This window comes from Rhinoraja longicauda, chromosome 1, assembly GCF_053455715.1.
Source record: "Rhinoraja longicauda isolate Sanriku21f chromosome 1, sRhiLon1.1, whole genome shotgun sequence".
Lineage (NCBI taxonomy): Eukaryota > Metazoa > Chordata > Chondrichthyes > Rajiformes > Arhynchobatidae > Rhinoraja > Rhinoraja longicauda.
The window spans coordinates 106,832,360-106,851,498 of record NC_135953.1 but is presented as its reverse complement, the minus strand read 5'-3'; the positions used below and the strand labels follow the sequence as shown (position 1 = coordinate 106,851,498).

General features: G+C 41.9%; 1 protein-coding gene across 1 annotated transcript in view; it reads right to left on the bottom strand.

Moving 5' to 3' along the window:
* LOC144596021 (thrombospondin type-1 domain-containing protein 4-like) overlaps window positions 1–19,139 on the bottom strand; it is a 385,693-nt gene that overhangs the window by 317,826 nt on the left and 48,728 nt on the right. The window contains exon 6 of the mRNA XM_078404084.1: window positions 13,998–14,134. Coding sequence (XP_078260210.1) covers window positions 13,998–14,134 — 137 coding nt within the window. The remainder of the gene's footprint in view (window positions 1–13,997; window positions 14,135–19,139) is intronic.

The window sequence follows — 19,139 nt, the reverse complement described above, 5'->3', positions numbered from 1 at the left end:
TCCTCTCCTTAATTTTTATGCTGTCCCTGACTTCCCTCGTCAGCCACAGGTGTCTCTTACTCCCCTTAGAGTCTTTCCACCTCTTTGGAATAAATTGATCCTGCAACCTCTGCATTATTCCCAGGAATACCTGCCATTGCTGTTCTACCGTCTTCCCTGCTAGGGCCTCCTTCCAATCAATTTTGGCCAGCTCCTGCCTCATGCCTCTGTAATCCCCTTTGCTATACTGTAATACCGACACTTCCGATTTTCCCTTCTGCCTTTCCATTTGCAGAGTAAAACTTATCATGTTGTGATCACTGCCTCCTAATGGCTCTTTTACCTCTAGTCCCCTTATCAGATCAGGATCATTACACAACACTAAATCCAGAATTGCCTTCTCCCTGGTAGGCTCCAGTACAAGCTGTTCTAAGAATCCATCTCGAAGGCACTCTACAAACTCTCTTTCCTGGGGTCCATTTCCAACCTGATTTTCCCAGTCTACCTGCATGTTGAAATCTCCCATAACCACCGTAGCATTACATTTTTGACACGCCAATTTTATCTCCTGATTCAACTTGCACCCTATGTCGAGGCTACTGTTTGGGGGCCTATAGATAACTCCCATTAGGGTCTTTTTACCCTTACAATTTCTCATTTCTATCCATACTGATTCAACATCTCCTGATTCTATGTCACCCCTTGCAAGGGAATGAATATCATTCCTTACCATCAGAGCAACCCCACCCCCTCTGCCCACCTGTCTGTCTTTTCTATACGTTGTGTACCCCTGAATATTCAGTTCCCAGCCCTGGTCCTCTTGTAACCATGTCTCAGTGATCCCTACAACATCATACTTGCCCATGACTAACTGAGCCTCAAGCTCATCCACTTTATTTTTTATACTACGCGCATTTAAGTACAACACTTTAACTTCTGTATTTACCTCCTCTCTCACATCGTTCACAATTGGCCCTGCCCTTAATTTCTTTTCCGCTCTAGAACTTCTGTTCCCATTCTTCCGAGACTACAACTATGGTCCATTTATTATGAATCTTTCATTCTAAAACTTCCAGTTGCACCGAGGGCTACATTTGCAAAGAGTCTGATGACATATTAATGGCTACATGATTGGTCCAGCAGTGAGTGATTCTTTCCACTGTTGGAGCTTATTGGGTGAATGGGAATATTTTGTGTTTTCTGAAGCAATTAAGATACCCAAAATTTCTGCAACTTGACAACTTATATTTCTCTGCAAATGTAGGCGTGTTAGGGATTGGAGAACTTTGGGAATTGTATGTGTGTAATCCTCAATGCAGAGGCTAAATATTCAGAGAAAAATTAAAATGAAAAAGTAGTTCAATGCACAGAGAGAAATATACTAAAATAAACATTTCTACTCTTTGCTGAACTTATCCACTTATCACGCCTGCTTGCACCTGTCAATATTCTTCTTGGCTTGTGAAGACATGAACTAATAAAATAGAAACAGCATTGAATTGTTAAGGACAAGTCACGTTTGACTAACTTGATTGAATTTTTAGATGAAGCAGAGAGGATGAATGAAACCAGTGTAGCTGGTTTTCTGAATGGAGACATACAAAGAATATTCCCTATACATAAAGGGTCTGTGTGTAAAACCTGCGCCATGGGTTGTAGGTTAACTGGCCTGGTATAAATGTAAAATTGTCCCTAGTGTGTGCAGGGTAGTGTTAATGGTCGGTGCAGATTCGGTGGGCCGAAGGGCCTGTTTATGTGCTGTATCTCTAAACTAAACTAAACTAAACTAAACCAAACATGGTTTAACAGAGCCAACAGCAGTATTGATACAAAATTAGAACATAAAAGAGACCCCAGATGATGGAATCTGGAACAGAAAAAAACAGAATGGAGGAAAAGCCCAGTGGGTCAACCAGCATCTGTCGAGGTAAAAAGTATATACACCTTTCAGTCCTGATCTAAGTTTTTGACCTACAATTTTTCCTTCCACAGATGCTGCTTGACCCGCTAGTCCTTCTGCCATTGTTTTTGTTAGCTCAGGCATAAGTTGCTGGAAGTTTATTAAACTGGAGAGAGGTCTACGGTGGTGTTCTGGAACTACTGCTGAGTTTTGACATATATTAATGATTGGGATTTTGAAATACTCAAAATTAAGTTTGCAGATGATGCAAAAGTTGGAAGTCTTGTACAAAATGAGACACAGAGAAGAGTGAGTTTCATGGGTGCACATTAGGACGATGAGATTCATTGCAGTGAAATGGGAGATGATATATTCTGGCACAAGAATAAGAAATGTTAGGAAATGGACAAAAAACAGAAAAACGAAGCATTTTATGGGTAAACCTTTGGCCGAGCACAAATGAATCACTTGGCCTCCAAAGTTTACATAAATCAAGATGTTAGCCAAATTTACATAAAATACCAGTCCTTCCTCTGCAAGAGTTTATTGTCCATTTCCGAACACTGGAGGATCATATTCAATTCCTGGCACACTCAGAATAGTGTAATGATTTTGGAGAGGTCATCTGAAATAAAAACGGGGAAGAAGCTGAGAGTTTTCCTCTCAGTACAGAGAAGCTTCAGACAATTGATAGAAATGTTTGAACTCATGAAGAGATTCATAAATAAAACAGAAATTGTTTTCAGTGACCGGGGAATAAAAAATGAGTGCAATTTAAGGTCATAGGCCAAAGAAGGAGAGGTAATTTGAGGATATTTAGATACAGGAACTGCAGATGCATGTTTACCAAAAATAAGGACACAAATTGCTGGAGTAACTCAGTGGGAAAGGCAGCATTTCTGGAGAACATGGATCGGCACATTTGGTTTCAGATCTAGTCTAGACACTCGTCCAGACCTGAAACGTCACCTATCCACGTTCTCCAGATATGCCACCTGATGTGCTGAGTTACTCGATTTTGCCTTTTGTAATGTGAGGAATATTTTGTCATGTAACAAATAAGGTTCGGAATACAATTACTTTTTAGATTGCAGGTACCAATTCTTAGATATCTTCAAAAAGAATTGGGATGAATAGTGAAAGGACAAGAATAGTGAAAGAGATGAATAGTGAAAGGACAAGAATAGTGAAAGGGATGAATAGTGCAGGAATATGAAGATTCCACAATTCTTGAATGTACATTTGTTTACCATTTTTTGATCATCAGTGGAACCAACTAGGCAGCTCCTCAAAATACCTAGGGGGTAGCATTGTTGCACAGCCGCAGAGCTGCTGCCTGACGGCACCAGAGACCCGGCTTTGATCCAGCTTATGGGTACTGTCTGCACAGAGTTTGTATGTTCACCCTGTGACTGTGTTGGTTTTCTCCAGGTGCTCAGGATTCCTCTCTCATTCCAAAGATGCACCAGTTTATAGGTTATTTAGCTTCAGTAAAATTGTCCCGAGTTTGTAGGATAGAACTAGTGCACGGGTGATTGCTGCTCAGTGCGGACTCAGTGGGCCAAAGGCCTGTTTTCACAATATATCTCTAAACTAAACTAAAACAAATTTGATAGGCAGAATGGCTTCCTTCAGTAAGGATTCTGAAAGGTTACTACCCTTATTCATTGTGATTTACTGTAAAACATCACACCATTGTTCCTCTACTCTCCGACTTCAAACTTCATTCTTTGTCAGCAAGGCTTCAATATTAATTTTTTTGTTCTCGTTTCCAACGCCCTCCATCTCCCCACAGCTGACCCCACACCCTGGTAACTTATTCCAGCCCTTCGGTCATTACCCTCATCCACTTCTGGTCTCTTAACCATCTTCATATGGCTCAATGTTAAATGGTGTAGGTTGTGAAGTGACTTGGCATGTTTTATTTCATTCAAAACACCATTACAGATTGTTCTTGTATTTGTGCTACAGTTTGTTGTATATTTTAGAGATGCAGCGTGGAAACATGCCGTTCAGCCCAACAAGTCCGCGCCAATTAACCTACAAACCTGCACGTCCTTGGAGTGTGGGAAGAAATCAGAGCTCCCAGAGAAAACCCACGTGGTCACGGGGAGAATGTACAAACTCCGTACAGACATCACCTGTAATCAGGATTGAACCTGGACCTCTGGCGCTGAGGCAGCAACTCTACTGATGTGCCACTGTGGCACCCCTATAAGGAATCGAGGACATTGAGGATTGAGGAGCCCCTGTAATTGAGGAAAATATGTGAACAAATTGTACTGTGCTCCAATCAACTCAATCCCTAAACACATCATCCAGCTCTCCTGAGGGAATCATAGGGAAACATTGTTTCAATAAAAGAAGGGCAGAGATGCACTAATGGGATTGATTTATTGAATCAAAAGTCTGATTTGTGCTAGAAACCTTTAGTCTTGAATGAAAGACAGGCAAGGGTAAGCAGATTCAAATTCTGAAAAGGCAACCTTCGAATTAGTGGGCAAACAGGTCAATCTATGCAATCTGGCAACAGATATAAACCTTGGATTCATTTCAGCCATTCTTGGCAACAGCGATATAAAAGTAGGATTTTATTGAAATCCTAGCAATGATGAGCCAAATTGTCTTTCCCATCCATTACTATCGTGTGATTTCAGCTGTTTTTGTGCTTCTAACAGTAAGTTCCTCATTGAGTGCTTTAATTATTTTTCTAAGCTTTAGCCTGCTTTATCCAAGCATGCACTAAATAATAATTTGCAGAGTATGGGGAAGTAATAAATAACTGGAACATTTTTGACAGATTTCTAGTTAGCAACCTTCACCTTGGATGCTTACAATAATTCATGTTACTCAAAAGCAGGTAGCTTTTAAATTATGCTTGCATTTATTTCTCAAATAACTACTCCACAAAAAGACGACTTGGATGATATTTTTTTAATTTTCTTCCGTTTCGAAGCTGTTAATTTTATTTTTAATGCACAGCATAAACATATATATAAATTCCCAAATTTATACTTCCAGGTAGAACTGCCCTTTAAACGCTGTGCAGGTCAGAAAACAGGCCTACAATCTCCATTCTTGCTTCCCATCAATTAATTTTTTTTGTCTTATTAACAACCCTCTTTACTTGCATCATCACTTCATAATTTTTGTCCTTTAACCGTTCCACTTCATTACCAATGTTCCTTTCTGTTTGTTCCTTGCTACTATCCTTTTTTTGCATCATTTCCCCCATGTCTTCTGAACAGATATTGACCTGCATCCTTAATTCTATTTCTTGCTTCAGATCTCACCTGAACTGCTGAACATTTCCAACATTTCTGTTTCAATTATGTTGAAAGACTGGAGCGACTAGGCTTGTATACACTGGAATTTAGAAGGATGAGAGGGTATCTTATCGAAACGTATAAGATTATTAAGGGGTTGGACACGTTAGAGGCAGGAAACATGTTCCCAATGTTGGGGGAGTCCAGAACCAGGGGCCACAGTTTAAGAATAAGGGGTAGGCCATTTAGAACGGAGATGAGAAAAAACTTTTTCAGTCAGAGAGTTGTGAATCTGTGGAATTCTCTGCCTCAGAAGGCAGTGGAGGACAATTCCCTGAATGCATTCAAGAGAGAGCTAGATAGAGCTCTTAATGATAGCGGAGTCAGGGGGTATGGGGAGAAGGCAGGAACGGGGTACTGATTGAGATTGATCAGCCATGATCACATTGAATGGCGGTGCTGGCTCAAAGGGCCGAATGGCCTACTCCTGCACCTATTGTCTATTGTCTATTGTCTAATTCCCTGGTCCCTTAAAATGTTGAAGTTTGAGATTATTAATCTAATGGAAATTGACATACACAAACTATATAAACTTTCCTGAGATTTTATAATCCTCAATTCTTGAATGTACATTTGTTTACCATTTTTTGATCATCAGTGAAGATATTCCATATGATGCCCAAGACTAAGGATATCTTATCCTCTATTCCAATTGTGATTTACTAAAAAAAGACAAAATCATTAAGTTTTTATATATCTTTTTAAATTTTATTTATTCACTGGTAAGACAACCACTCAATGTCCATCTCTAACTGTTCTTGAACTGAATGATTTTAGTTTAGTTTAGTTTATTTTAGAGATATAGCGCAGAAACAGGCCCTTTGGCCTACAGAGTCCACGCCGACCAGCTATCCCGAAACACTCGCACTATCCTACACACTAGGGACAATTTACAATCTTTACCAAAGCCAATGAACCGACAAACCTGTACATCTTTGGAGTGTAGAAGGAAGCCGGAGCACCTGGAGAAAACCCATGCGGTCACGGGGAGAACGTACAAACTCCACACGGACAACACCCATAGTTAGGATCAAACCCATAGTTAGGGTCCCCAGCACTGTAAGGCAGCAGCTCTACCACTGCGCCACCAGGCCGATTTGCTGGATTATTTCAGAGGATAGTTTAGAATCAACCTCATCACTGTTGGTGCAGTTTCCTGGGTATGCTGAACTGGGTAAGAATTGAATTGAATAAATTGAATAAATGTTATTAGCCAAATATGTATACATACAAGGAATTTGCATTGGTGCTTTGCTCGCAAGTAACAACACGATATTCAGTAGACAATTAAAAATAAAACATTATAATTTAAACATGTAAAGAATGAAATAAAATACCACTGAAGCACTTTAATGGCTGACAGGCAGCTAAAACAACAGTGATCATTGATCTCCAAAGACGTACAGGTTATGTAGGTTAATTGGCTGGGTAAATGTAAATGTAAAAATTGTCCCTAGTGGGTGTAGGATAGTGTTAATGTACGGGGATCACTGGGCGGCACGGACTTGGAGGGCCGAAAAGGCCTGTTTCCGGCTGTATAGATATGATATGATATGATATGATATTACTAATGCTAAGTTTGTAATCAATTGAGGAGGAGCCAGCGCTGCCGTCGCAGCTGCGGCTTGCCTGCAGTCCGTCTGTCTTTTGTGTTTTTTGTTGTTTTTGTATGAGTTGTAGTTTTAATATGGTGTAGTGTTTGTATGCTATGTGGGGGGGAGGGGGTGGGAGGAAACGGGAACTGGAACTGTAAAAAATTCTCTGTCCCGAACGGAGACACGAACTTGTTTCTGTGTCGTGTCCCCGTTCCCGTTGCAGCCTACCACCGGCCATGCACCTGGGACCACCTGGGGCTCTGGTTCGGACTCACCACCTGCGGCGCTGGCTGCCTTCGGATGCTGCGGGAGCGGCTGCGACTCGTCTCCGGAGGCTCCGGCGCGGGCCGCGTGGACGTCGGAAGCCCACAGGCCCCTGGGTGGGGGCCGACATCGGGAGCTCCGGCAGCGGCAGAGGCAGCGTCTTCGCCCGATTATTCTTATTGGTCTTAATGTTTCAACTGCGGGTAATGTTTCATTTCACTACACATTTATGTGTATGTGACAAATAAACGACTATTGACTATATTGATTGATTATGCACTCAAGTAGCCAAGCTGGGCTTGGAAGTCATGTCACTGGATTAATGAACCAAGCCCCTGATTCACTAGTTCAGTAGGTTAACCACTCTATGCTGTAAATTAAAAATGTTACATGAGATGTTTATCAAAACATAGAAACATAGAAAATAGGTGCAGGAGTAGGCCATTCGGCCCTTCGAGCCTGCACCGCCATTCAATATGATCATGGCTGATCATCCAGCTCACAGCCAACATCATCCAGCCAACATGGCTGACAGAGGGCTGATGAGGATAATTGTAACTTACTGCATTGTAAATTTATATGATTAAGCTACATTTTTCTGATAAAAAAATAAATTCTCAACCTTGCAGAAATTTCAGAAATGTAGAAATGTTTAGTCCCATCACAATAATAGCAGCAGAAATCCTTGGATTCTCACGATATCCACACCATGATAAATTGAATTTCTACAATCACACAAAGGCGGCCCTTGTAACTGTTTCCAAATTTTGGTGATGCTTGGATGCTTGGCAAAGATAACCCTGAGGTATCACTCCAGCAGACTGAGGTGCAAAAGCTTCCTGCAAAACATTTCAATGTCTTAGGACATCTGTTTAACATGGAAAGGACATCCCTAGAATGGGAAGGCGTCACTCTGGTTTTATATTAATATCTTTGAGCTGGAATGCATTTTAACCAAGATACTTCCATGATCCACTTCCATTGTGGATGACCCTGAGCTTCATGATTAAAGACAGTTTGTGCAGAGACTCAGAGTGCATTTCACATGGGGCCACACTCTAAATATAGTAGTAAATACCTATTTACACAGGTGACTACTATTCGATCATCCATACCCCATTTGTGTCCACTCACATGTTTCCTTCTATAATTGTTAGACTGCAGTTTATAGACAATAGACAATAGGTGCAGGAGTAGGCCATTCGGCCCTTCGAGCCAGCACCGCCATTCAATGTGATCATGGCTGATCATTCTCAATCAGTACCCCGTTCCTGCCTTCTCCCCATACCCCCTGACTCCGCTATCCTTAAGAGCTCTAGCTAGCTCTCTCTTGAATGCATTCAGAGAATTGGCCTCCACTGCCTTCTGAGGCAGAGAATTCCACAGATTCACAACTCTCTAATTGAAAGTTTGTCCTCATATCCGTTCTAAATGGCCTACCCCTTATTCTTAAACTGTGGCCCCTGGTTCTGGATTCCCCAACATTGGGAACATGTTTTCTGCCTCTAACGTGTCCAACCCCTTAATAATCTTATACGTTTCGATAAGATCCCCTCTCATCCTTCTAAATTCCAGTGTATACAAGCCTAGTCGCTCCAGTCTTTCAACATATGACAGTCCCACCATTCTGGGAATTAACTTAGTAAACCTACGCTGCACACCCTCAATAGCAAGAATATCCTTCCTCAAATTGGAGACCAAAACTGCACACAGTACTCCAGGTGTGGTCTCACTAGGGGCCTGTACAACTGCAGAAGGACCTCTTTGCTCCTATACTCAACTCCTCTTGTTATGAAGGCCAACATTCCATTGGCTTTCTTCACTGCCTGCTATACCTGCATGCTTTCTTTCAGTGACTGATGCACTAGGACACCCAGATCTCGTTGTACGTCCCCTTTTCCTAACTTGGCACCATTCAGATAATAATCTGCCTTCCTATTCTTACTGCCAAAGTGGATAACCTCACACTTATCCACATTAAACTGCATCTGCCATGCATCCGCCCACTCACACAGCCACTGTGGTTTAGTTTAGTTTAGTTCAGTTTAGTATAGAGATACTGCATGGAAATAGGCCCTCTGTCCCGCCAAGTCTACATCATCCAGTGATCGCCCATATGCTAGTTCCACCCTATGCACCAGGGGCAATTTACAGAGGTCGTTACCATATGAACCTGCTAGTCTTTGGAATGCGAGAGGAAACTGGAGCACCCGGAGAAAACCCACGTGGTCACGGGGAGAACATACAAACTCCTTATAGACTGCACCGGTAGCCAGGATTGAACACGGGTCTCTGGCACTGTAAGGCAGCAACTCCACTGTGGTGCCACAGTGCCACTCTAAACACAGCAGGTAAATGAACCAGAACATTTTAATATTTTTAGACTTTGAATTATGCACTTCAGACAGAAACAAAATTAGACCATAAAAATAAAGAGAGACCATTTACATGGTAATGTAAACTAAACATGAGGCCCAGCACTCCAGAGATTTAGCGGGAATAAAATAACAATTTACGGTCAAGAGTTCATTCAACATTTAAGATGTAAAATAGAATGCATTTATGCCAAATGTAGTGTGCAAAATACTGTACAATGCCAGATGCAGCAACACTAAATATGCCATATTTTATTGTGCCAAATATCTCATGGTGCCAACACCACTATGTTCCAGATAATGAAACATGCTAAATAATGGCTAACCAAATCCTGTACAGCTAAATACTGCACCTTGCCAAACACTATCAAGCCAGTTATACTGTGCCCATGAACCTACTGGGTCAAATTGTTCTTCCAGCCTTTCAACATAAACTTTTCAAATACGTATCCAATTCTCTTAAGTTAGGTTGCAGTTTTCGTTACAAGCGACAACTGTGGTAAAACATGCCGTGCTCAAAAATTTCATTCTTCTTAGAATAATCCCATCAGGTCCAGTATTATTGTGCGGCCTCTCCCAAATCCCAGAGACATGGACTTGCTACTCCATGGAAAACGTCCGTTAAGGTAAAAATCTTCTTCTCGGGCAGTCCCTCCGGATCGAGGATGACTTGCTTCCACTCCACTTGTGGCTTCTGAGGTGACTGATGAGGCAAACTGCAGACACTGCCACCAATAGGATGGGAGGAGCTTGATGGAGCAAGTGGGTGAACAGTTTGTGAGGTGGTGCAGTCTTCCACTAACACAGGACTTCTGTGAGCTCCTAATGCATGTCTTCAGGGTCTCCAATACCAGCAGGAATACTTCTCCTCGACTTTATGCATTTATAGGCAAAGATTTCCAGGGCAAAGGGGCAAAACCTTTGATATATCCCTTGGGAATATTTATGCATCCCGGAACGGCAATTCTCTTGAGTTAAACTATAATTCACCTTTTGTTCCTCTTTATCCATCTTTTGACTGAGATTACCTGCATTCACAGTTTTGTCAGTTTACATTCCACTCATTCCAACTTCTATTCTATGTTGTACCTGGACAAAGAATTTCATGAGATTATCATCTCAAACCACTGCTCCTATACTCAACAAGAGTTGCGCATTGGAGCAAAGAGGTCCTTCTGCAGTTGTACAGGGCCCTGGTGAGACTACACCTGGAATATTGTGTGCAGTTTTGGTCTCCTAATTTGAGGAAGGACATTCTTGCTATTGAAGGAGTGCAGCGTAGGTTCACGAGGTTAATTCCCGGGATGGCGGGACTGTCATATGATGAAAGAACGGAGCGACTGGTCTTGTATTCACTGGAATTTAGAAGGATGAGTGGGGATCTTATAGAAACATATAAAATTATTAAGGGATTAGACACGCTAGATGCAGTAAACATGTTCCCGATGTTGGGGGAGTCCAGAATCAGGGACCACAGTTTAAGAATAAGGGGTAGGCCATTTAGAACTGAGATGAGGAAAAACTTTTTCACACAGAGTTGTGAATTTGTGGAATTCTCTGCCTCAGGAGGTAGTGGAGGCTGATTCACTGGATGCATTCAAAAGAGAGTTTGATAGAGCTTTTAGGGCTAGTGGAATCAAGGGGTATGGGGAGAAGGCAGGAACGAGGTACTGATTGTGGATGATCAGCCATGACCACATTGAATGGCGTTGCTAGCTTGAAGAGCCGAATGGCCTACTCCTGCACCTGATGTCTATGTATCTATGTAGGCACAGGCAAAAGTTGAGCTGAAATTCTCAGGGTTTGGTTGTCCACAGGCATTTCATTCCTTGGATTACATATAAAGGCGGGAATGGGAGAAATTATAAAATAATATTTTCAAAGAATACCCAAAGGTTAGACAAAGCTATATTTAACTGGGTAACATAGGACTTGGAACCCATGCTAGGCTTGTCTCTGGCCCAAGTAGTACAATGTGTGACAATACAGACCCTGAGGGCATTGAATTTAAAGACATTGTTCCTGTTTGTTTTGATTTATTCAGGGAAAGTAATACCAGATGGAAGTGCTATTCCTTTGTGCACTTCTTTTGTGATAACACTGAGCCACAGGAACAAACTTTAAGACATTGAGACGTTTAAGAAGTTTCATCCCTTTTTCACCCAAAGGATGAAGATAAATAAAAACCCTCAGGTGCTGGAAACAGAAAATAAAATCAGAAAATGCCAGAAATACTCAACCGGTCAGACCAGAGCTGTGGGAAGGGAAACAAAGTCAACGTTTCAGATTGGAGAACCTTCATCAGAACTTCAAAGGGGACAAAGGGAGCATGTGATGCTGCAGGGAGTCTGAGTGAGGGGTTTGCCTTTGTTAGGGTGAAAGCAGGTGACATGGGGTTAGGTTGTAAAGAAGGTTATCGGGTCAATGAGTGAGTGAGTGAGAGAAGTTAGAGGGCGAGGACATCAACTAAAAGAATACAGCTGAAATACAGATTGGGCGGCACGGTGCCTTACAGCGCCAGAGATTCGGGTTCAATCCAGACTTCGGGTGCTGTTGGTACGGAGTTTGTACGTTCTCCCCGTGACAGCGTGGGTTTTCTCTGAGATCATCGGTTTCCTCCCACACTCCAAAGGCGTACATGTTTGTAGGTTAATTGGCTTGGTATAAATGTAAAAACTGTCCGTAGTGTGTGTAGGATAGTGTTAATGTGCGGTGATCGCGGGTCGGTGCGGACTCAATGGGCCAAAGGTCCTGCTTCCACGCTGTATCTCTAAACTAAACTAAGATCAGCGTTTCGGAGGGACAGTTTTCTTTGCAGTCCCTAGTCAACTCTTCAATTCCCATCAACCACCCACACCCCTTACGGCATGTTCCCTTGTACCCACAGGCAATGCAACACGTGTCATTTCACATCTTCCCTTCCCTCCTTCTTGGCACACAACGTTCTTTCCAGATGAAGCATTGACTCACTTGTGCTTCTTCCAATCTACGATAACTGGCACAAGTTCAAGAACGCCTATGCTATTTATAATCTGGCACCCACAGTGGGCAATGTTATTGCAAGGAGCAAATTTATAAAACTTTGGCACAATCTCCTCTATTTCCTGAGACATTCCCCCAGCAAAAACATCTCTCAAATGAGATTGGGATTCCAGATCCAGACTTAATGTGCTATCTTCAAAAAATTGAATTGTAAGTTAGTATGTTACACTTTTTGCTTAATGCCAAGGCCAGCTGTTTCAACCTTCAAATTTAAGATAATGAAGCAATAATATCTGCACTAAATAATGTTGCGTAATTATATCTGTGCGTAACTGTTTATTTAAGATATCTAAAGGGCCATTTCAAAATTGCAGAAATCATTCGTTCACCTTGTCAACAACAAATGCTAATTTAACAGTTGGATTGGATTTGCAGTTACCTGCACCTTGGTGCCCTGCAGCAATTTCTTTTGTACAGCAATCAAGTTGTTACTGGGGATGTCCAAGATTTACACAGCAAAAATATGTCAGTGCTTGCTGCAATTCTATCCACTTCCTAAATCCTTCACAGATGATGAATCACAAATTTTCTAGTTCAATTTTCAACAACATATTCAGGTGGCAAAACCTCATTGAGTTTACACTTCAGTTTAATTAAAATACTTATTTTCATTGCTCACGATTAATTAAAAAGAAAGTCTATATAATACAATGGTCAGATAACATTTTCAGTCCACATGCAGAAAGATGTTGAGGTGGAACCTCAATCAAGCACTAAAGTAGCATCGGCTATGTTGTGCGAATATTTAGCACAGTGACTTAGAATTAATTTTTATTCATGTATATTTGGAAGAGCAATAGAAACAATACGATACATTGAGTACTACTTGCATGAGCATTTCAAATCAGAAAATTAACAATAATAAAAAATCTGATCATATTGAACTAATTACAAACTTAATTATAAACTATAATTATAAACTTCTCTTCCATATTTACTGACTGATAATTCCAGAAGGAAAATGAATGACTGCAAGATAGGATTAAGATCATTGCCTAACAGTAAATAATTCTCCCACCGTGTTTAACACAGTTAATGTAAGCCAATAACAACCTGAAGTAAATAAATCCAACTGGGAATGTAGCTGCCCTCAGCAGTTAATATATGAGCCCACATTCCTTCAAATATGGTGCCTTCAAAACATCTAACCAATTTCACTTTCAAATCTTTCTCTGAACAGACATCGCACAAATTAGCCTTCCACCATCACTCATCGTTGCTCAGGATTGTTTTCGTATTATTTGATCCTGTGACACTGATTTGAGCTTTTGTTGAAATGGTCACAGCTAATGCATTCAATGCAATGAACATAAGAATTTCTGGATCTACTCCTCTATACTCCCATTGGAACAATGATTAAGGACAATGGAAATCCTGTTTAAATGTGAGGGTTTCCACTTAGTCCGTGCCAAGTTTACACTGTGGAATGGAGGCAGGAAATTCTGAAAGCAACCTTTTGTTTCCTAAACAATGAAACTTAAGAGGACAAAAAGGCAAAACCCAACTTCAATCCTACCTTGCACTGTCCATCGACACAAATGTTCAAAGATCCAGGTTGACAAGGAGTTCCATCAATGACTTGAGGGGCATGGCGGATGTAGAACTTGTACCCAATGGCTTTACAGTTCAGCTCGCATTTTTGGTCATCTATTACTGAACAGCAAGAAAACACAAATGTTGAGACATAAGCTTACAAAAAAAACTGGATATTTTAATTTATTATATAGTCATAAAGCCATACAGCATGGGAACAGGCCCTTTGGTCCAACTTGTACATGCCGACCAAGATGCCCCATCATCACTAGTCCCACCTGCCAGCATTTGCCCCATATCCCTCAAAACCTTTCCTATCTACGTACCTGTCTAAATCTCTTCTAAATGTTGCCATAGTACCTGCCTCAACTAACTCCTTTGGCAGCTCATTCCATGTACTCACCTTCTACTGTGTGAACTATTAGGGCCATTAGGTTTGTGGGGTTTGCAATGTATAACTGAGAAATCAGGTATAAATGAAATACCATGCAAATTGACAGTATACTGCCTATAGATTGGGGTCCGCACCTGGTTGGCGGGTGGTCTGACATACCTATGTGAGCTACAAGATGCCTGTTCTCCGACACACACTTAACTTTAGCGACAGCTGCATGAACTTCCCATTAAAGTGTGACCGTTAGTCCCTGAAATACATTGACACCTCGCTAAGCCATGCCCAGGATCAGTGATATTCGTAACTTTCAAGAGGCCTGAAGAATATATTAACGTCTGTGACATTCAGACTATAAAATGCCGTCTAAAATTATTTATATTGAACCACATTATTAAATAGCATTAAAACTGTGCTTAGTTTAGTTTAGTGTCACATGTACTGAGGTACAGTGAAAAGCTTTTTGTTGCGTGCTTACTAGTCAGCGGAAAGATTATACATGATTATGATCGAGCCGTCCACAGTGCACAGATACATGATAAAGAGAATATCGTTTAGTGCAAGATAAAGTCCAGTAAAGTCCAAATAACTTCACCATAAAGTCATTAAAATAGTACATTTGAGTTAACATTAAATATATTTATAATTTCCTACAATTTAGAATATATAAATGACCAGAAATATATACCTCTCCTACTTGCGGCCATTCTTCTCCACTGCACTATATCTAACAGTGTAAGTTCACTGCCACAGCAACAGCTGGGAGACCAGATGAAATCAGCTATCCATAGCTGGACTTTGTGAGGAATCTAACATCATGGTACAATTGGAGTATAATAATAATAATAATGATTCCTCAGGAAGTTTGATCTTCAGCATTAACACGAATGCTGTCTAACACTAACATAGATGTCACAAGGAACTGAATCTCCTCCTCCACAGAAAGTAAGTACACCACTTCCCGTGTTGGTGAGACCATATTTAGAGTATTATGTTCAATTTTGGGCACCATGTCACCATGTTGTCAATCTGGAATGGGTGCAGAGAAGATTTATAAGGATGTTGCCAGGACTCAAGGGCCTGAGTTATAGGGAGAGGTTGAGCAGGCTAGGACTCTATTCCTTGGACATGCAGGAGGTTGAGGAGTAATCTTATAGAGGTTCACAAAACCATGAGAGGAATAGATCGGGTGGATGCACAGACTCTCTTGCCATGAGTTGGGGAATCAAGAACTGGAAGATGTAGGTTTAAGTCGAGGGGGGGGGGGGGGGTGGTGAGGGGGGGAAGAGAAAGATTTAATAGGAACCGGAGGGATAACTTGTTTTACACAAAGGGGGGTGGGTGTATGGAATGAGCTGCTGGAGGAGGTAGTTGAGGCAGGTTTAAGCAACATTTAGACAGGTACATGGATAGGATAGATTTAGAGGGATATGGGCCAAATGCAGGAAGGTGGGACTAATGTAAATTGGGCAGGTTGGTCAATGTGGGCAAGTTGGGCTGAAGGGCTGTTTCCACACTGTATGACTATGACTCTTTGACCATTATGATGATTAATTAATCGCAATGGGCTTCATACCAAAAATAATGAATGATGCCATGAAGGTACCGGAAGAAATAAGGAAGGTATCAAACTGCAAGATTTTTCTGGGTGGGTTGCTTGCTGCAACATGAACATTGTTGAATATGGGTTTGTACTTCTGGTGTGGGGGGTCATATGAAGCATATCGTGGGTATGCTAAATATAGCCGACATATTATCAAACGTTGTGGGAAAGTGTCAATTTCAAAATAGGGCAATAATATGTATGAATATTATGTATATTATATGGATACCAGCCTGTTGGTGATCAAAATGTCCCGTAAATATCAGAGATGAACAAGGTATAGTTTCTGAGGAAAATATTGAAAATCCAAGAGCAGTGGGGGTTCAAAATGAGAGCATAGGCCACTAATCCGAGATGGCACTGTGGGAGTACTACGCTGTCTGTTGTGCCGACTTTCAGATAAGACATTGAATTGATGCATCAGCTTCCTACTGGGATGATAGCAGCAGTATTTGAAGAGCAGGGGAGATGGTCTGATGTCCTGGGCTAATTTATCTTTTGACCACCATCACTGAACACAGATTATCTGGTCACCACTTCTCTTTTGCATGCTTTATGTGTTTTCTGCGTAAAATTAGTGGCTTTGAAGTATCTAATTGAATTTTAAAAAGCGTTGAACTATTCTGAGGTGCTGAAGGTCGTGCATAAATGCAAGCCTTTCCAAAATTGGCATAGTTAGGCAGTCGGTAAGAGAGGTAGCTGCCTTCAGAATGGGCATAATGAATATACACCGATCAGCCAAAACATTATGATCACTGACAGATGAAGTGAATTACATTGATTATCTTGTTACAATGGCCCCTGTCAAGGGGTGGGATATATTAGACAGCAAGTGAACAATCAGTTCTTGAAGTTGATGTGTTGGATGCAGGAGAAATGGGCAGGAATAAAGACCTGAGCGACTTTGATAATGGCCAAATTGTTATGGCCAGAAGACTGGATCAGAACATCTGTGAAATGGCAGGGCTTGTGGGGTGCTCCTGGTCAACATGGTGAGTACCTACCGACAGTGGTCCGAGGAGGAACAAACCACAAACCGGCGACAGGGTGTTGGGTGCCCAAGGCTCATCAATGCACAAGGGCAACGAAGGTCATCTCATCTGGTCCGAACTGACAGAAGGTCTACTGTGGCACAAGTCGCAAAATTTTTTTATGGTGGTCACGGGAGGAATGTGACACAATACAAAGTGCATCACACCCTGCTGCGTATGGGGCTGTACACGGAGGACCAACAGCATATTAGGCAGGTGGTCCTAATGTTTTGGCTCATCGGGTCATAATGTTTTGGCTGATTGGTGTACCTGGTGACTTATTCAGGAACATGTTAGGACAATGTAGTGTCTTTCAACCATTAATCACAAAGAGAAACAAACTGGGGAATCTGTCATAGGTCTTGTCAACACCTCTAAACTACACTCAAGAACAAGTTTACTGCTAAGTGCTCAAGAATTCTTGTGGGGAATAAAATCTGTAATCAAATCATTGCTCTTAAAACAACTATTAGTCAGTGAATATCCTTGTCAGCAAAATATGAAGAATATTTCTATCTAATTGTAAGACCCTCATTTTAATGTGGATGTGAATAAGTGGATGGTCAACAGGGAAACCAAGAAGCCCCCTAGACTTTGGCACCATGAAGCCTGGGCTCTCCTGGCTTGTGTGTCCATCTGACAAGCTTCGCTGCCATTCATGTTGGGAACCAAACAGCCCACTACCAGCCCACTGACTGCCCACTGACAACCCAACACCAATAGAGTTGCTGCCTAACAGCGCCAGAGATCCGGGTTTAATCCTGGGGGAGTCCAGAACCAAGGGTCACAGCTTAAGGATAAGGGGGAAGTCTTTTAGGACCGAGATGAGAAAACATTTCTTCACACAGAGAGTGGTGAGTCTGAGGAATTCTCTGCCACAGAAGGTAGTTGAGGCCAGTTCATTGGCTATATTTAAGAGGGAGTTAGATGTGACCCTTGTGGATAAAGGGATCAGGGGGTATGGAGATGAAGGCAGGTACAGGTTACTGAGCTGGATGATCAGCCATGATCAGCCATGATCATATTGAATGGCGGTGCAGGCTCGAAGGGCCGAATGGCCTACTCTTGCACCTATTTTCTATGTTTCTATGTTTCTAATCCCGACTACTGGTGCTGTCTGTACGGAGTTTGTACTATCACCCTGTGACCACGTGGGTTTTCTCTGGGTGCTCTGATTTCCTCCCACATTCCACAGGCATGCAAGTTTGTAGGGTAATCAGCCTCTGTAAATTCTCCCTCGTGTGTAGAATAAAAGTAGTGTACGGTTGATCACTGGACGGTGCAGACTCAGTGGGCCGAAGAGCATGTTTCCACGCGGTATCTTTAAAAATAAACAGAGGTGTCTCAGAGGGGACTTCCTTCTTCCTGAACTTGGATGTTGTCTCTACCGTAGTTGACAGAGCCTTTGAAATAATCTCATCTTTTGCTCACACATCTTGCGATCATCCCTTTTTCTCATGATCGAGTCAATAGACAATAGACAATAGACAATAGACAATAGGTGCAGGAGTAGGCCATTCAGCCCTTCGAGCCAGCACCGCCATTCAATGCGATCATGGCTGATCACTCTCAATCAGTACCCCGTTCCTGCCTTCTCCCCATACCCCCTCACTCCGCTATCCTTAAGAGCTCTATCCAGCTCTCTCTTGAAAGCATCCAACGAACTGGCCTCCACTGCCTTCTGAGGCAGAGAATTCCACACCTTCACCACTCTCTGACTGAAACAGTTCTTCCTCATCTCCGTTCTAAATGGCCTACCCCTTATTCTTAAACTGTGGCCCCTTGTTCTGGACTCCCCCAACATTGGGAACATGTTTCCTGCCTCTAATGTGTCCAATCCCCTAATTATCTTATATGTTTCAATAAGATCCCCCTCATCCTTCTAAATTCCAGTGTATACAAGCCCAATCGCTCCAGCCTTTCAACATACGACAGTCCCGCCATTCCGGGAATTAACCTAGTGAACCTACGCTGCACGCCCTCCATAGCAAGAATATCCTTCCTCAAATTTGGAGACCAAAACTGCACAGTACTTGAGGTGCGGTCTCACCAGGGCCCGGTACAACTGTAGAAGGACCTCTTTGCTCCTATTTTCACCTC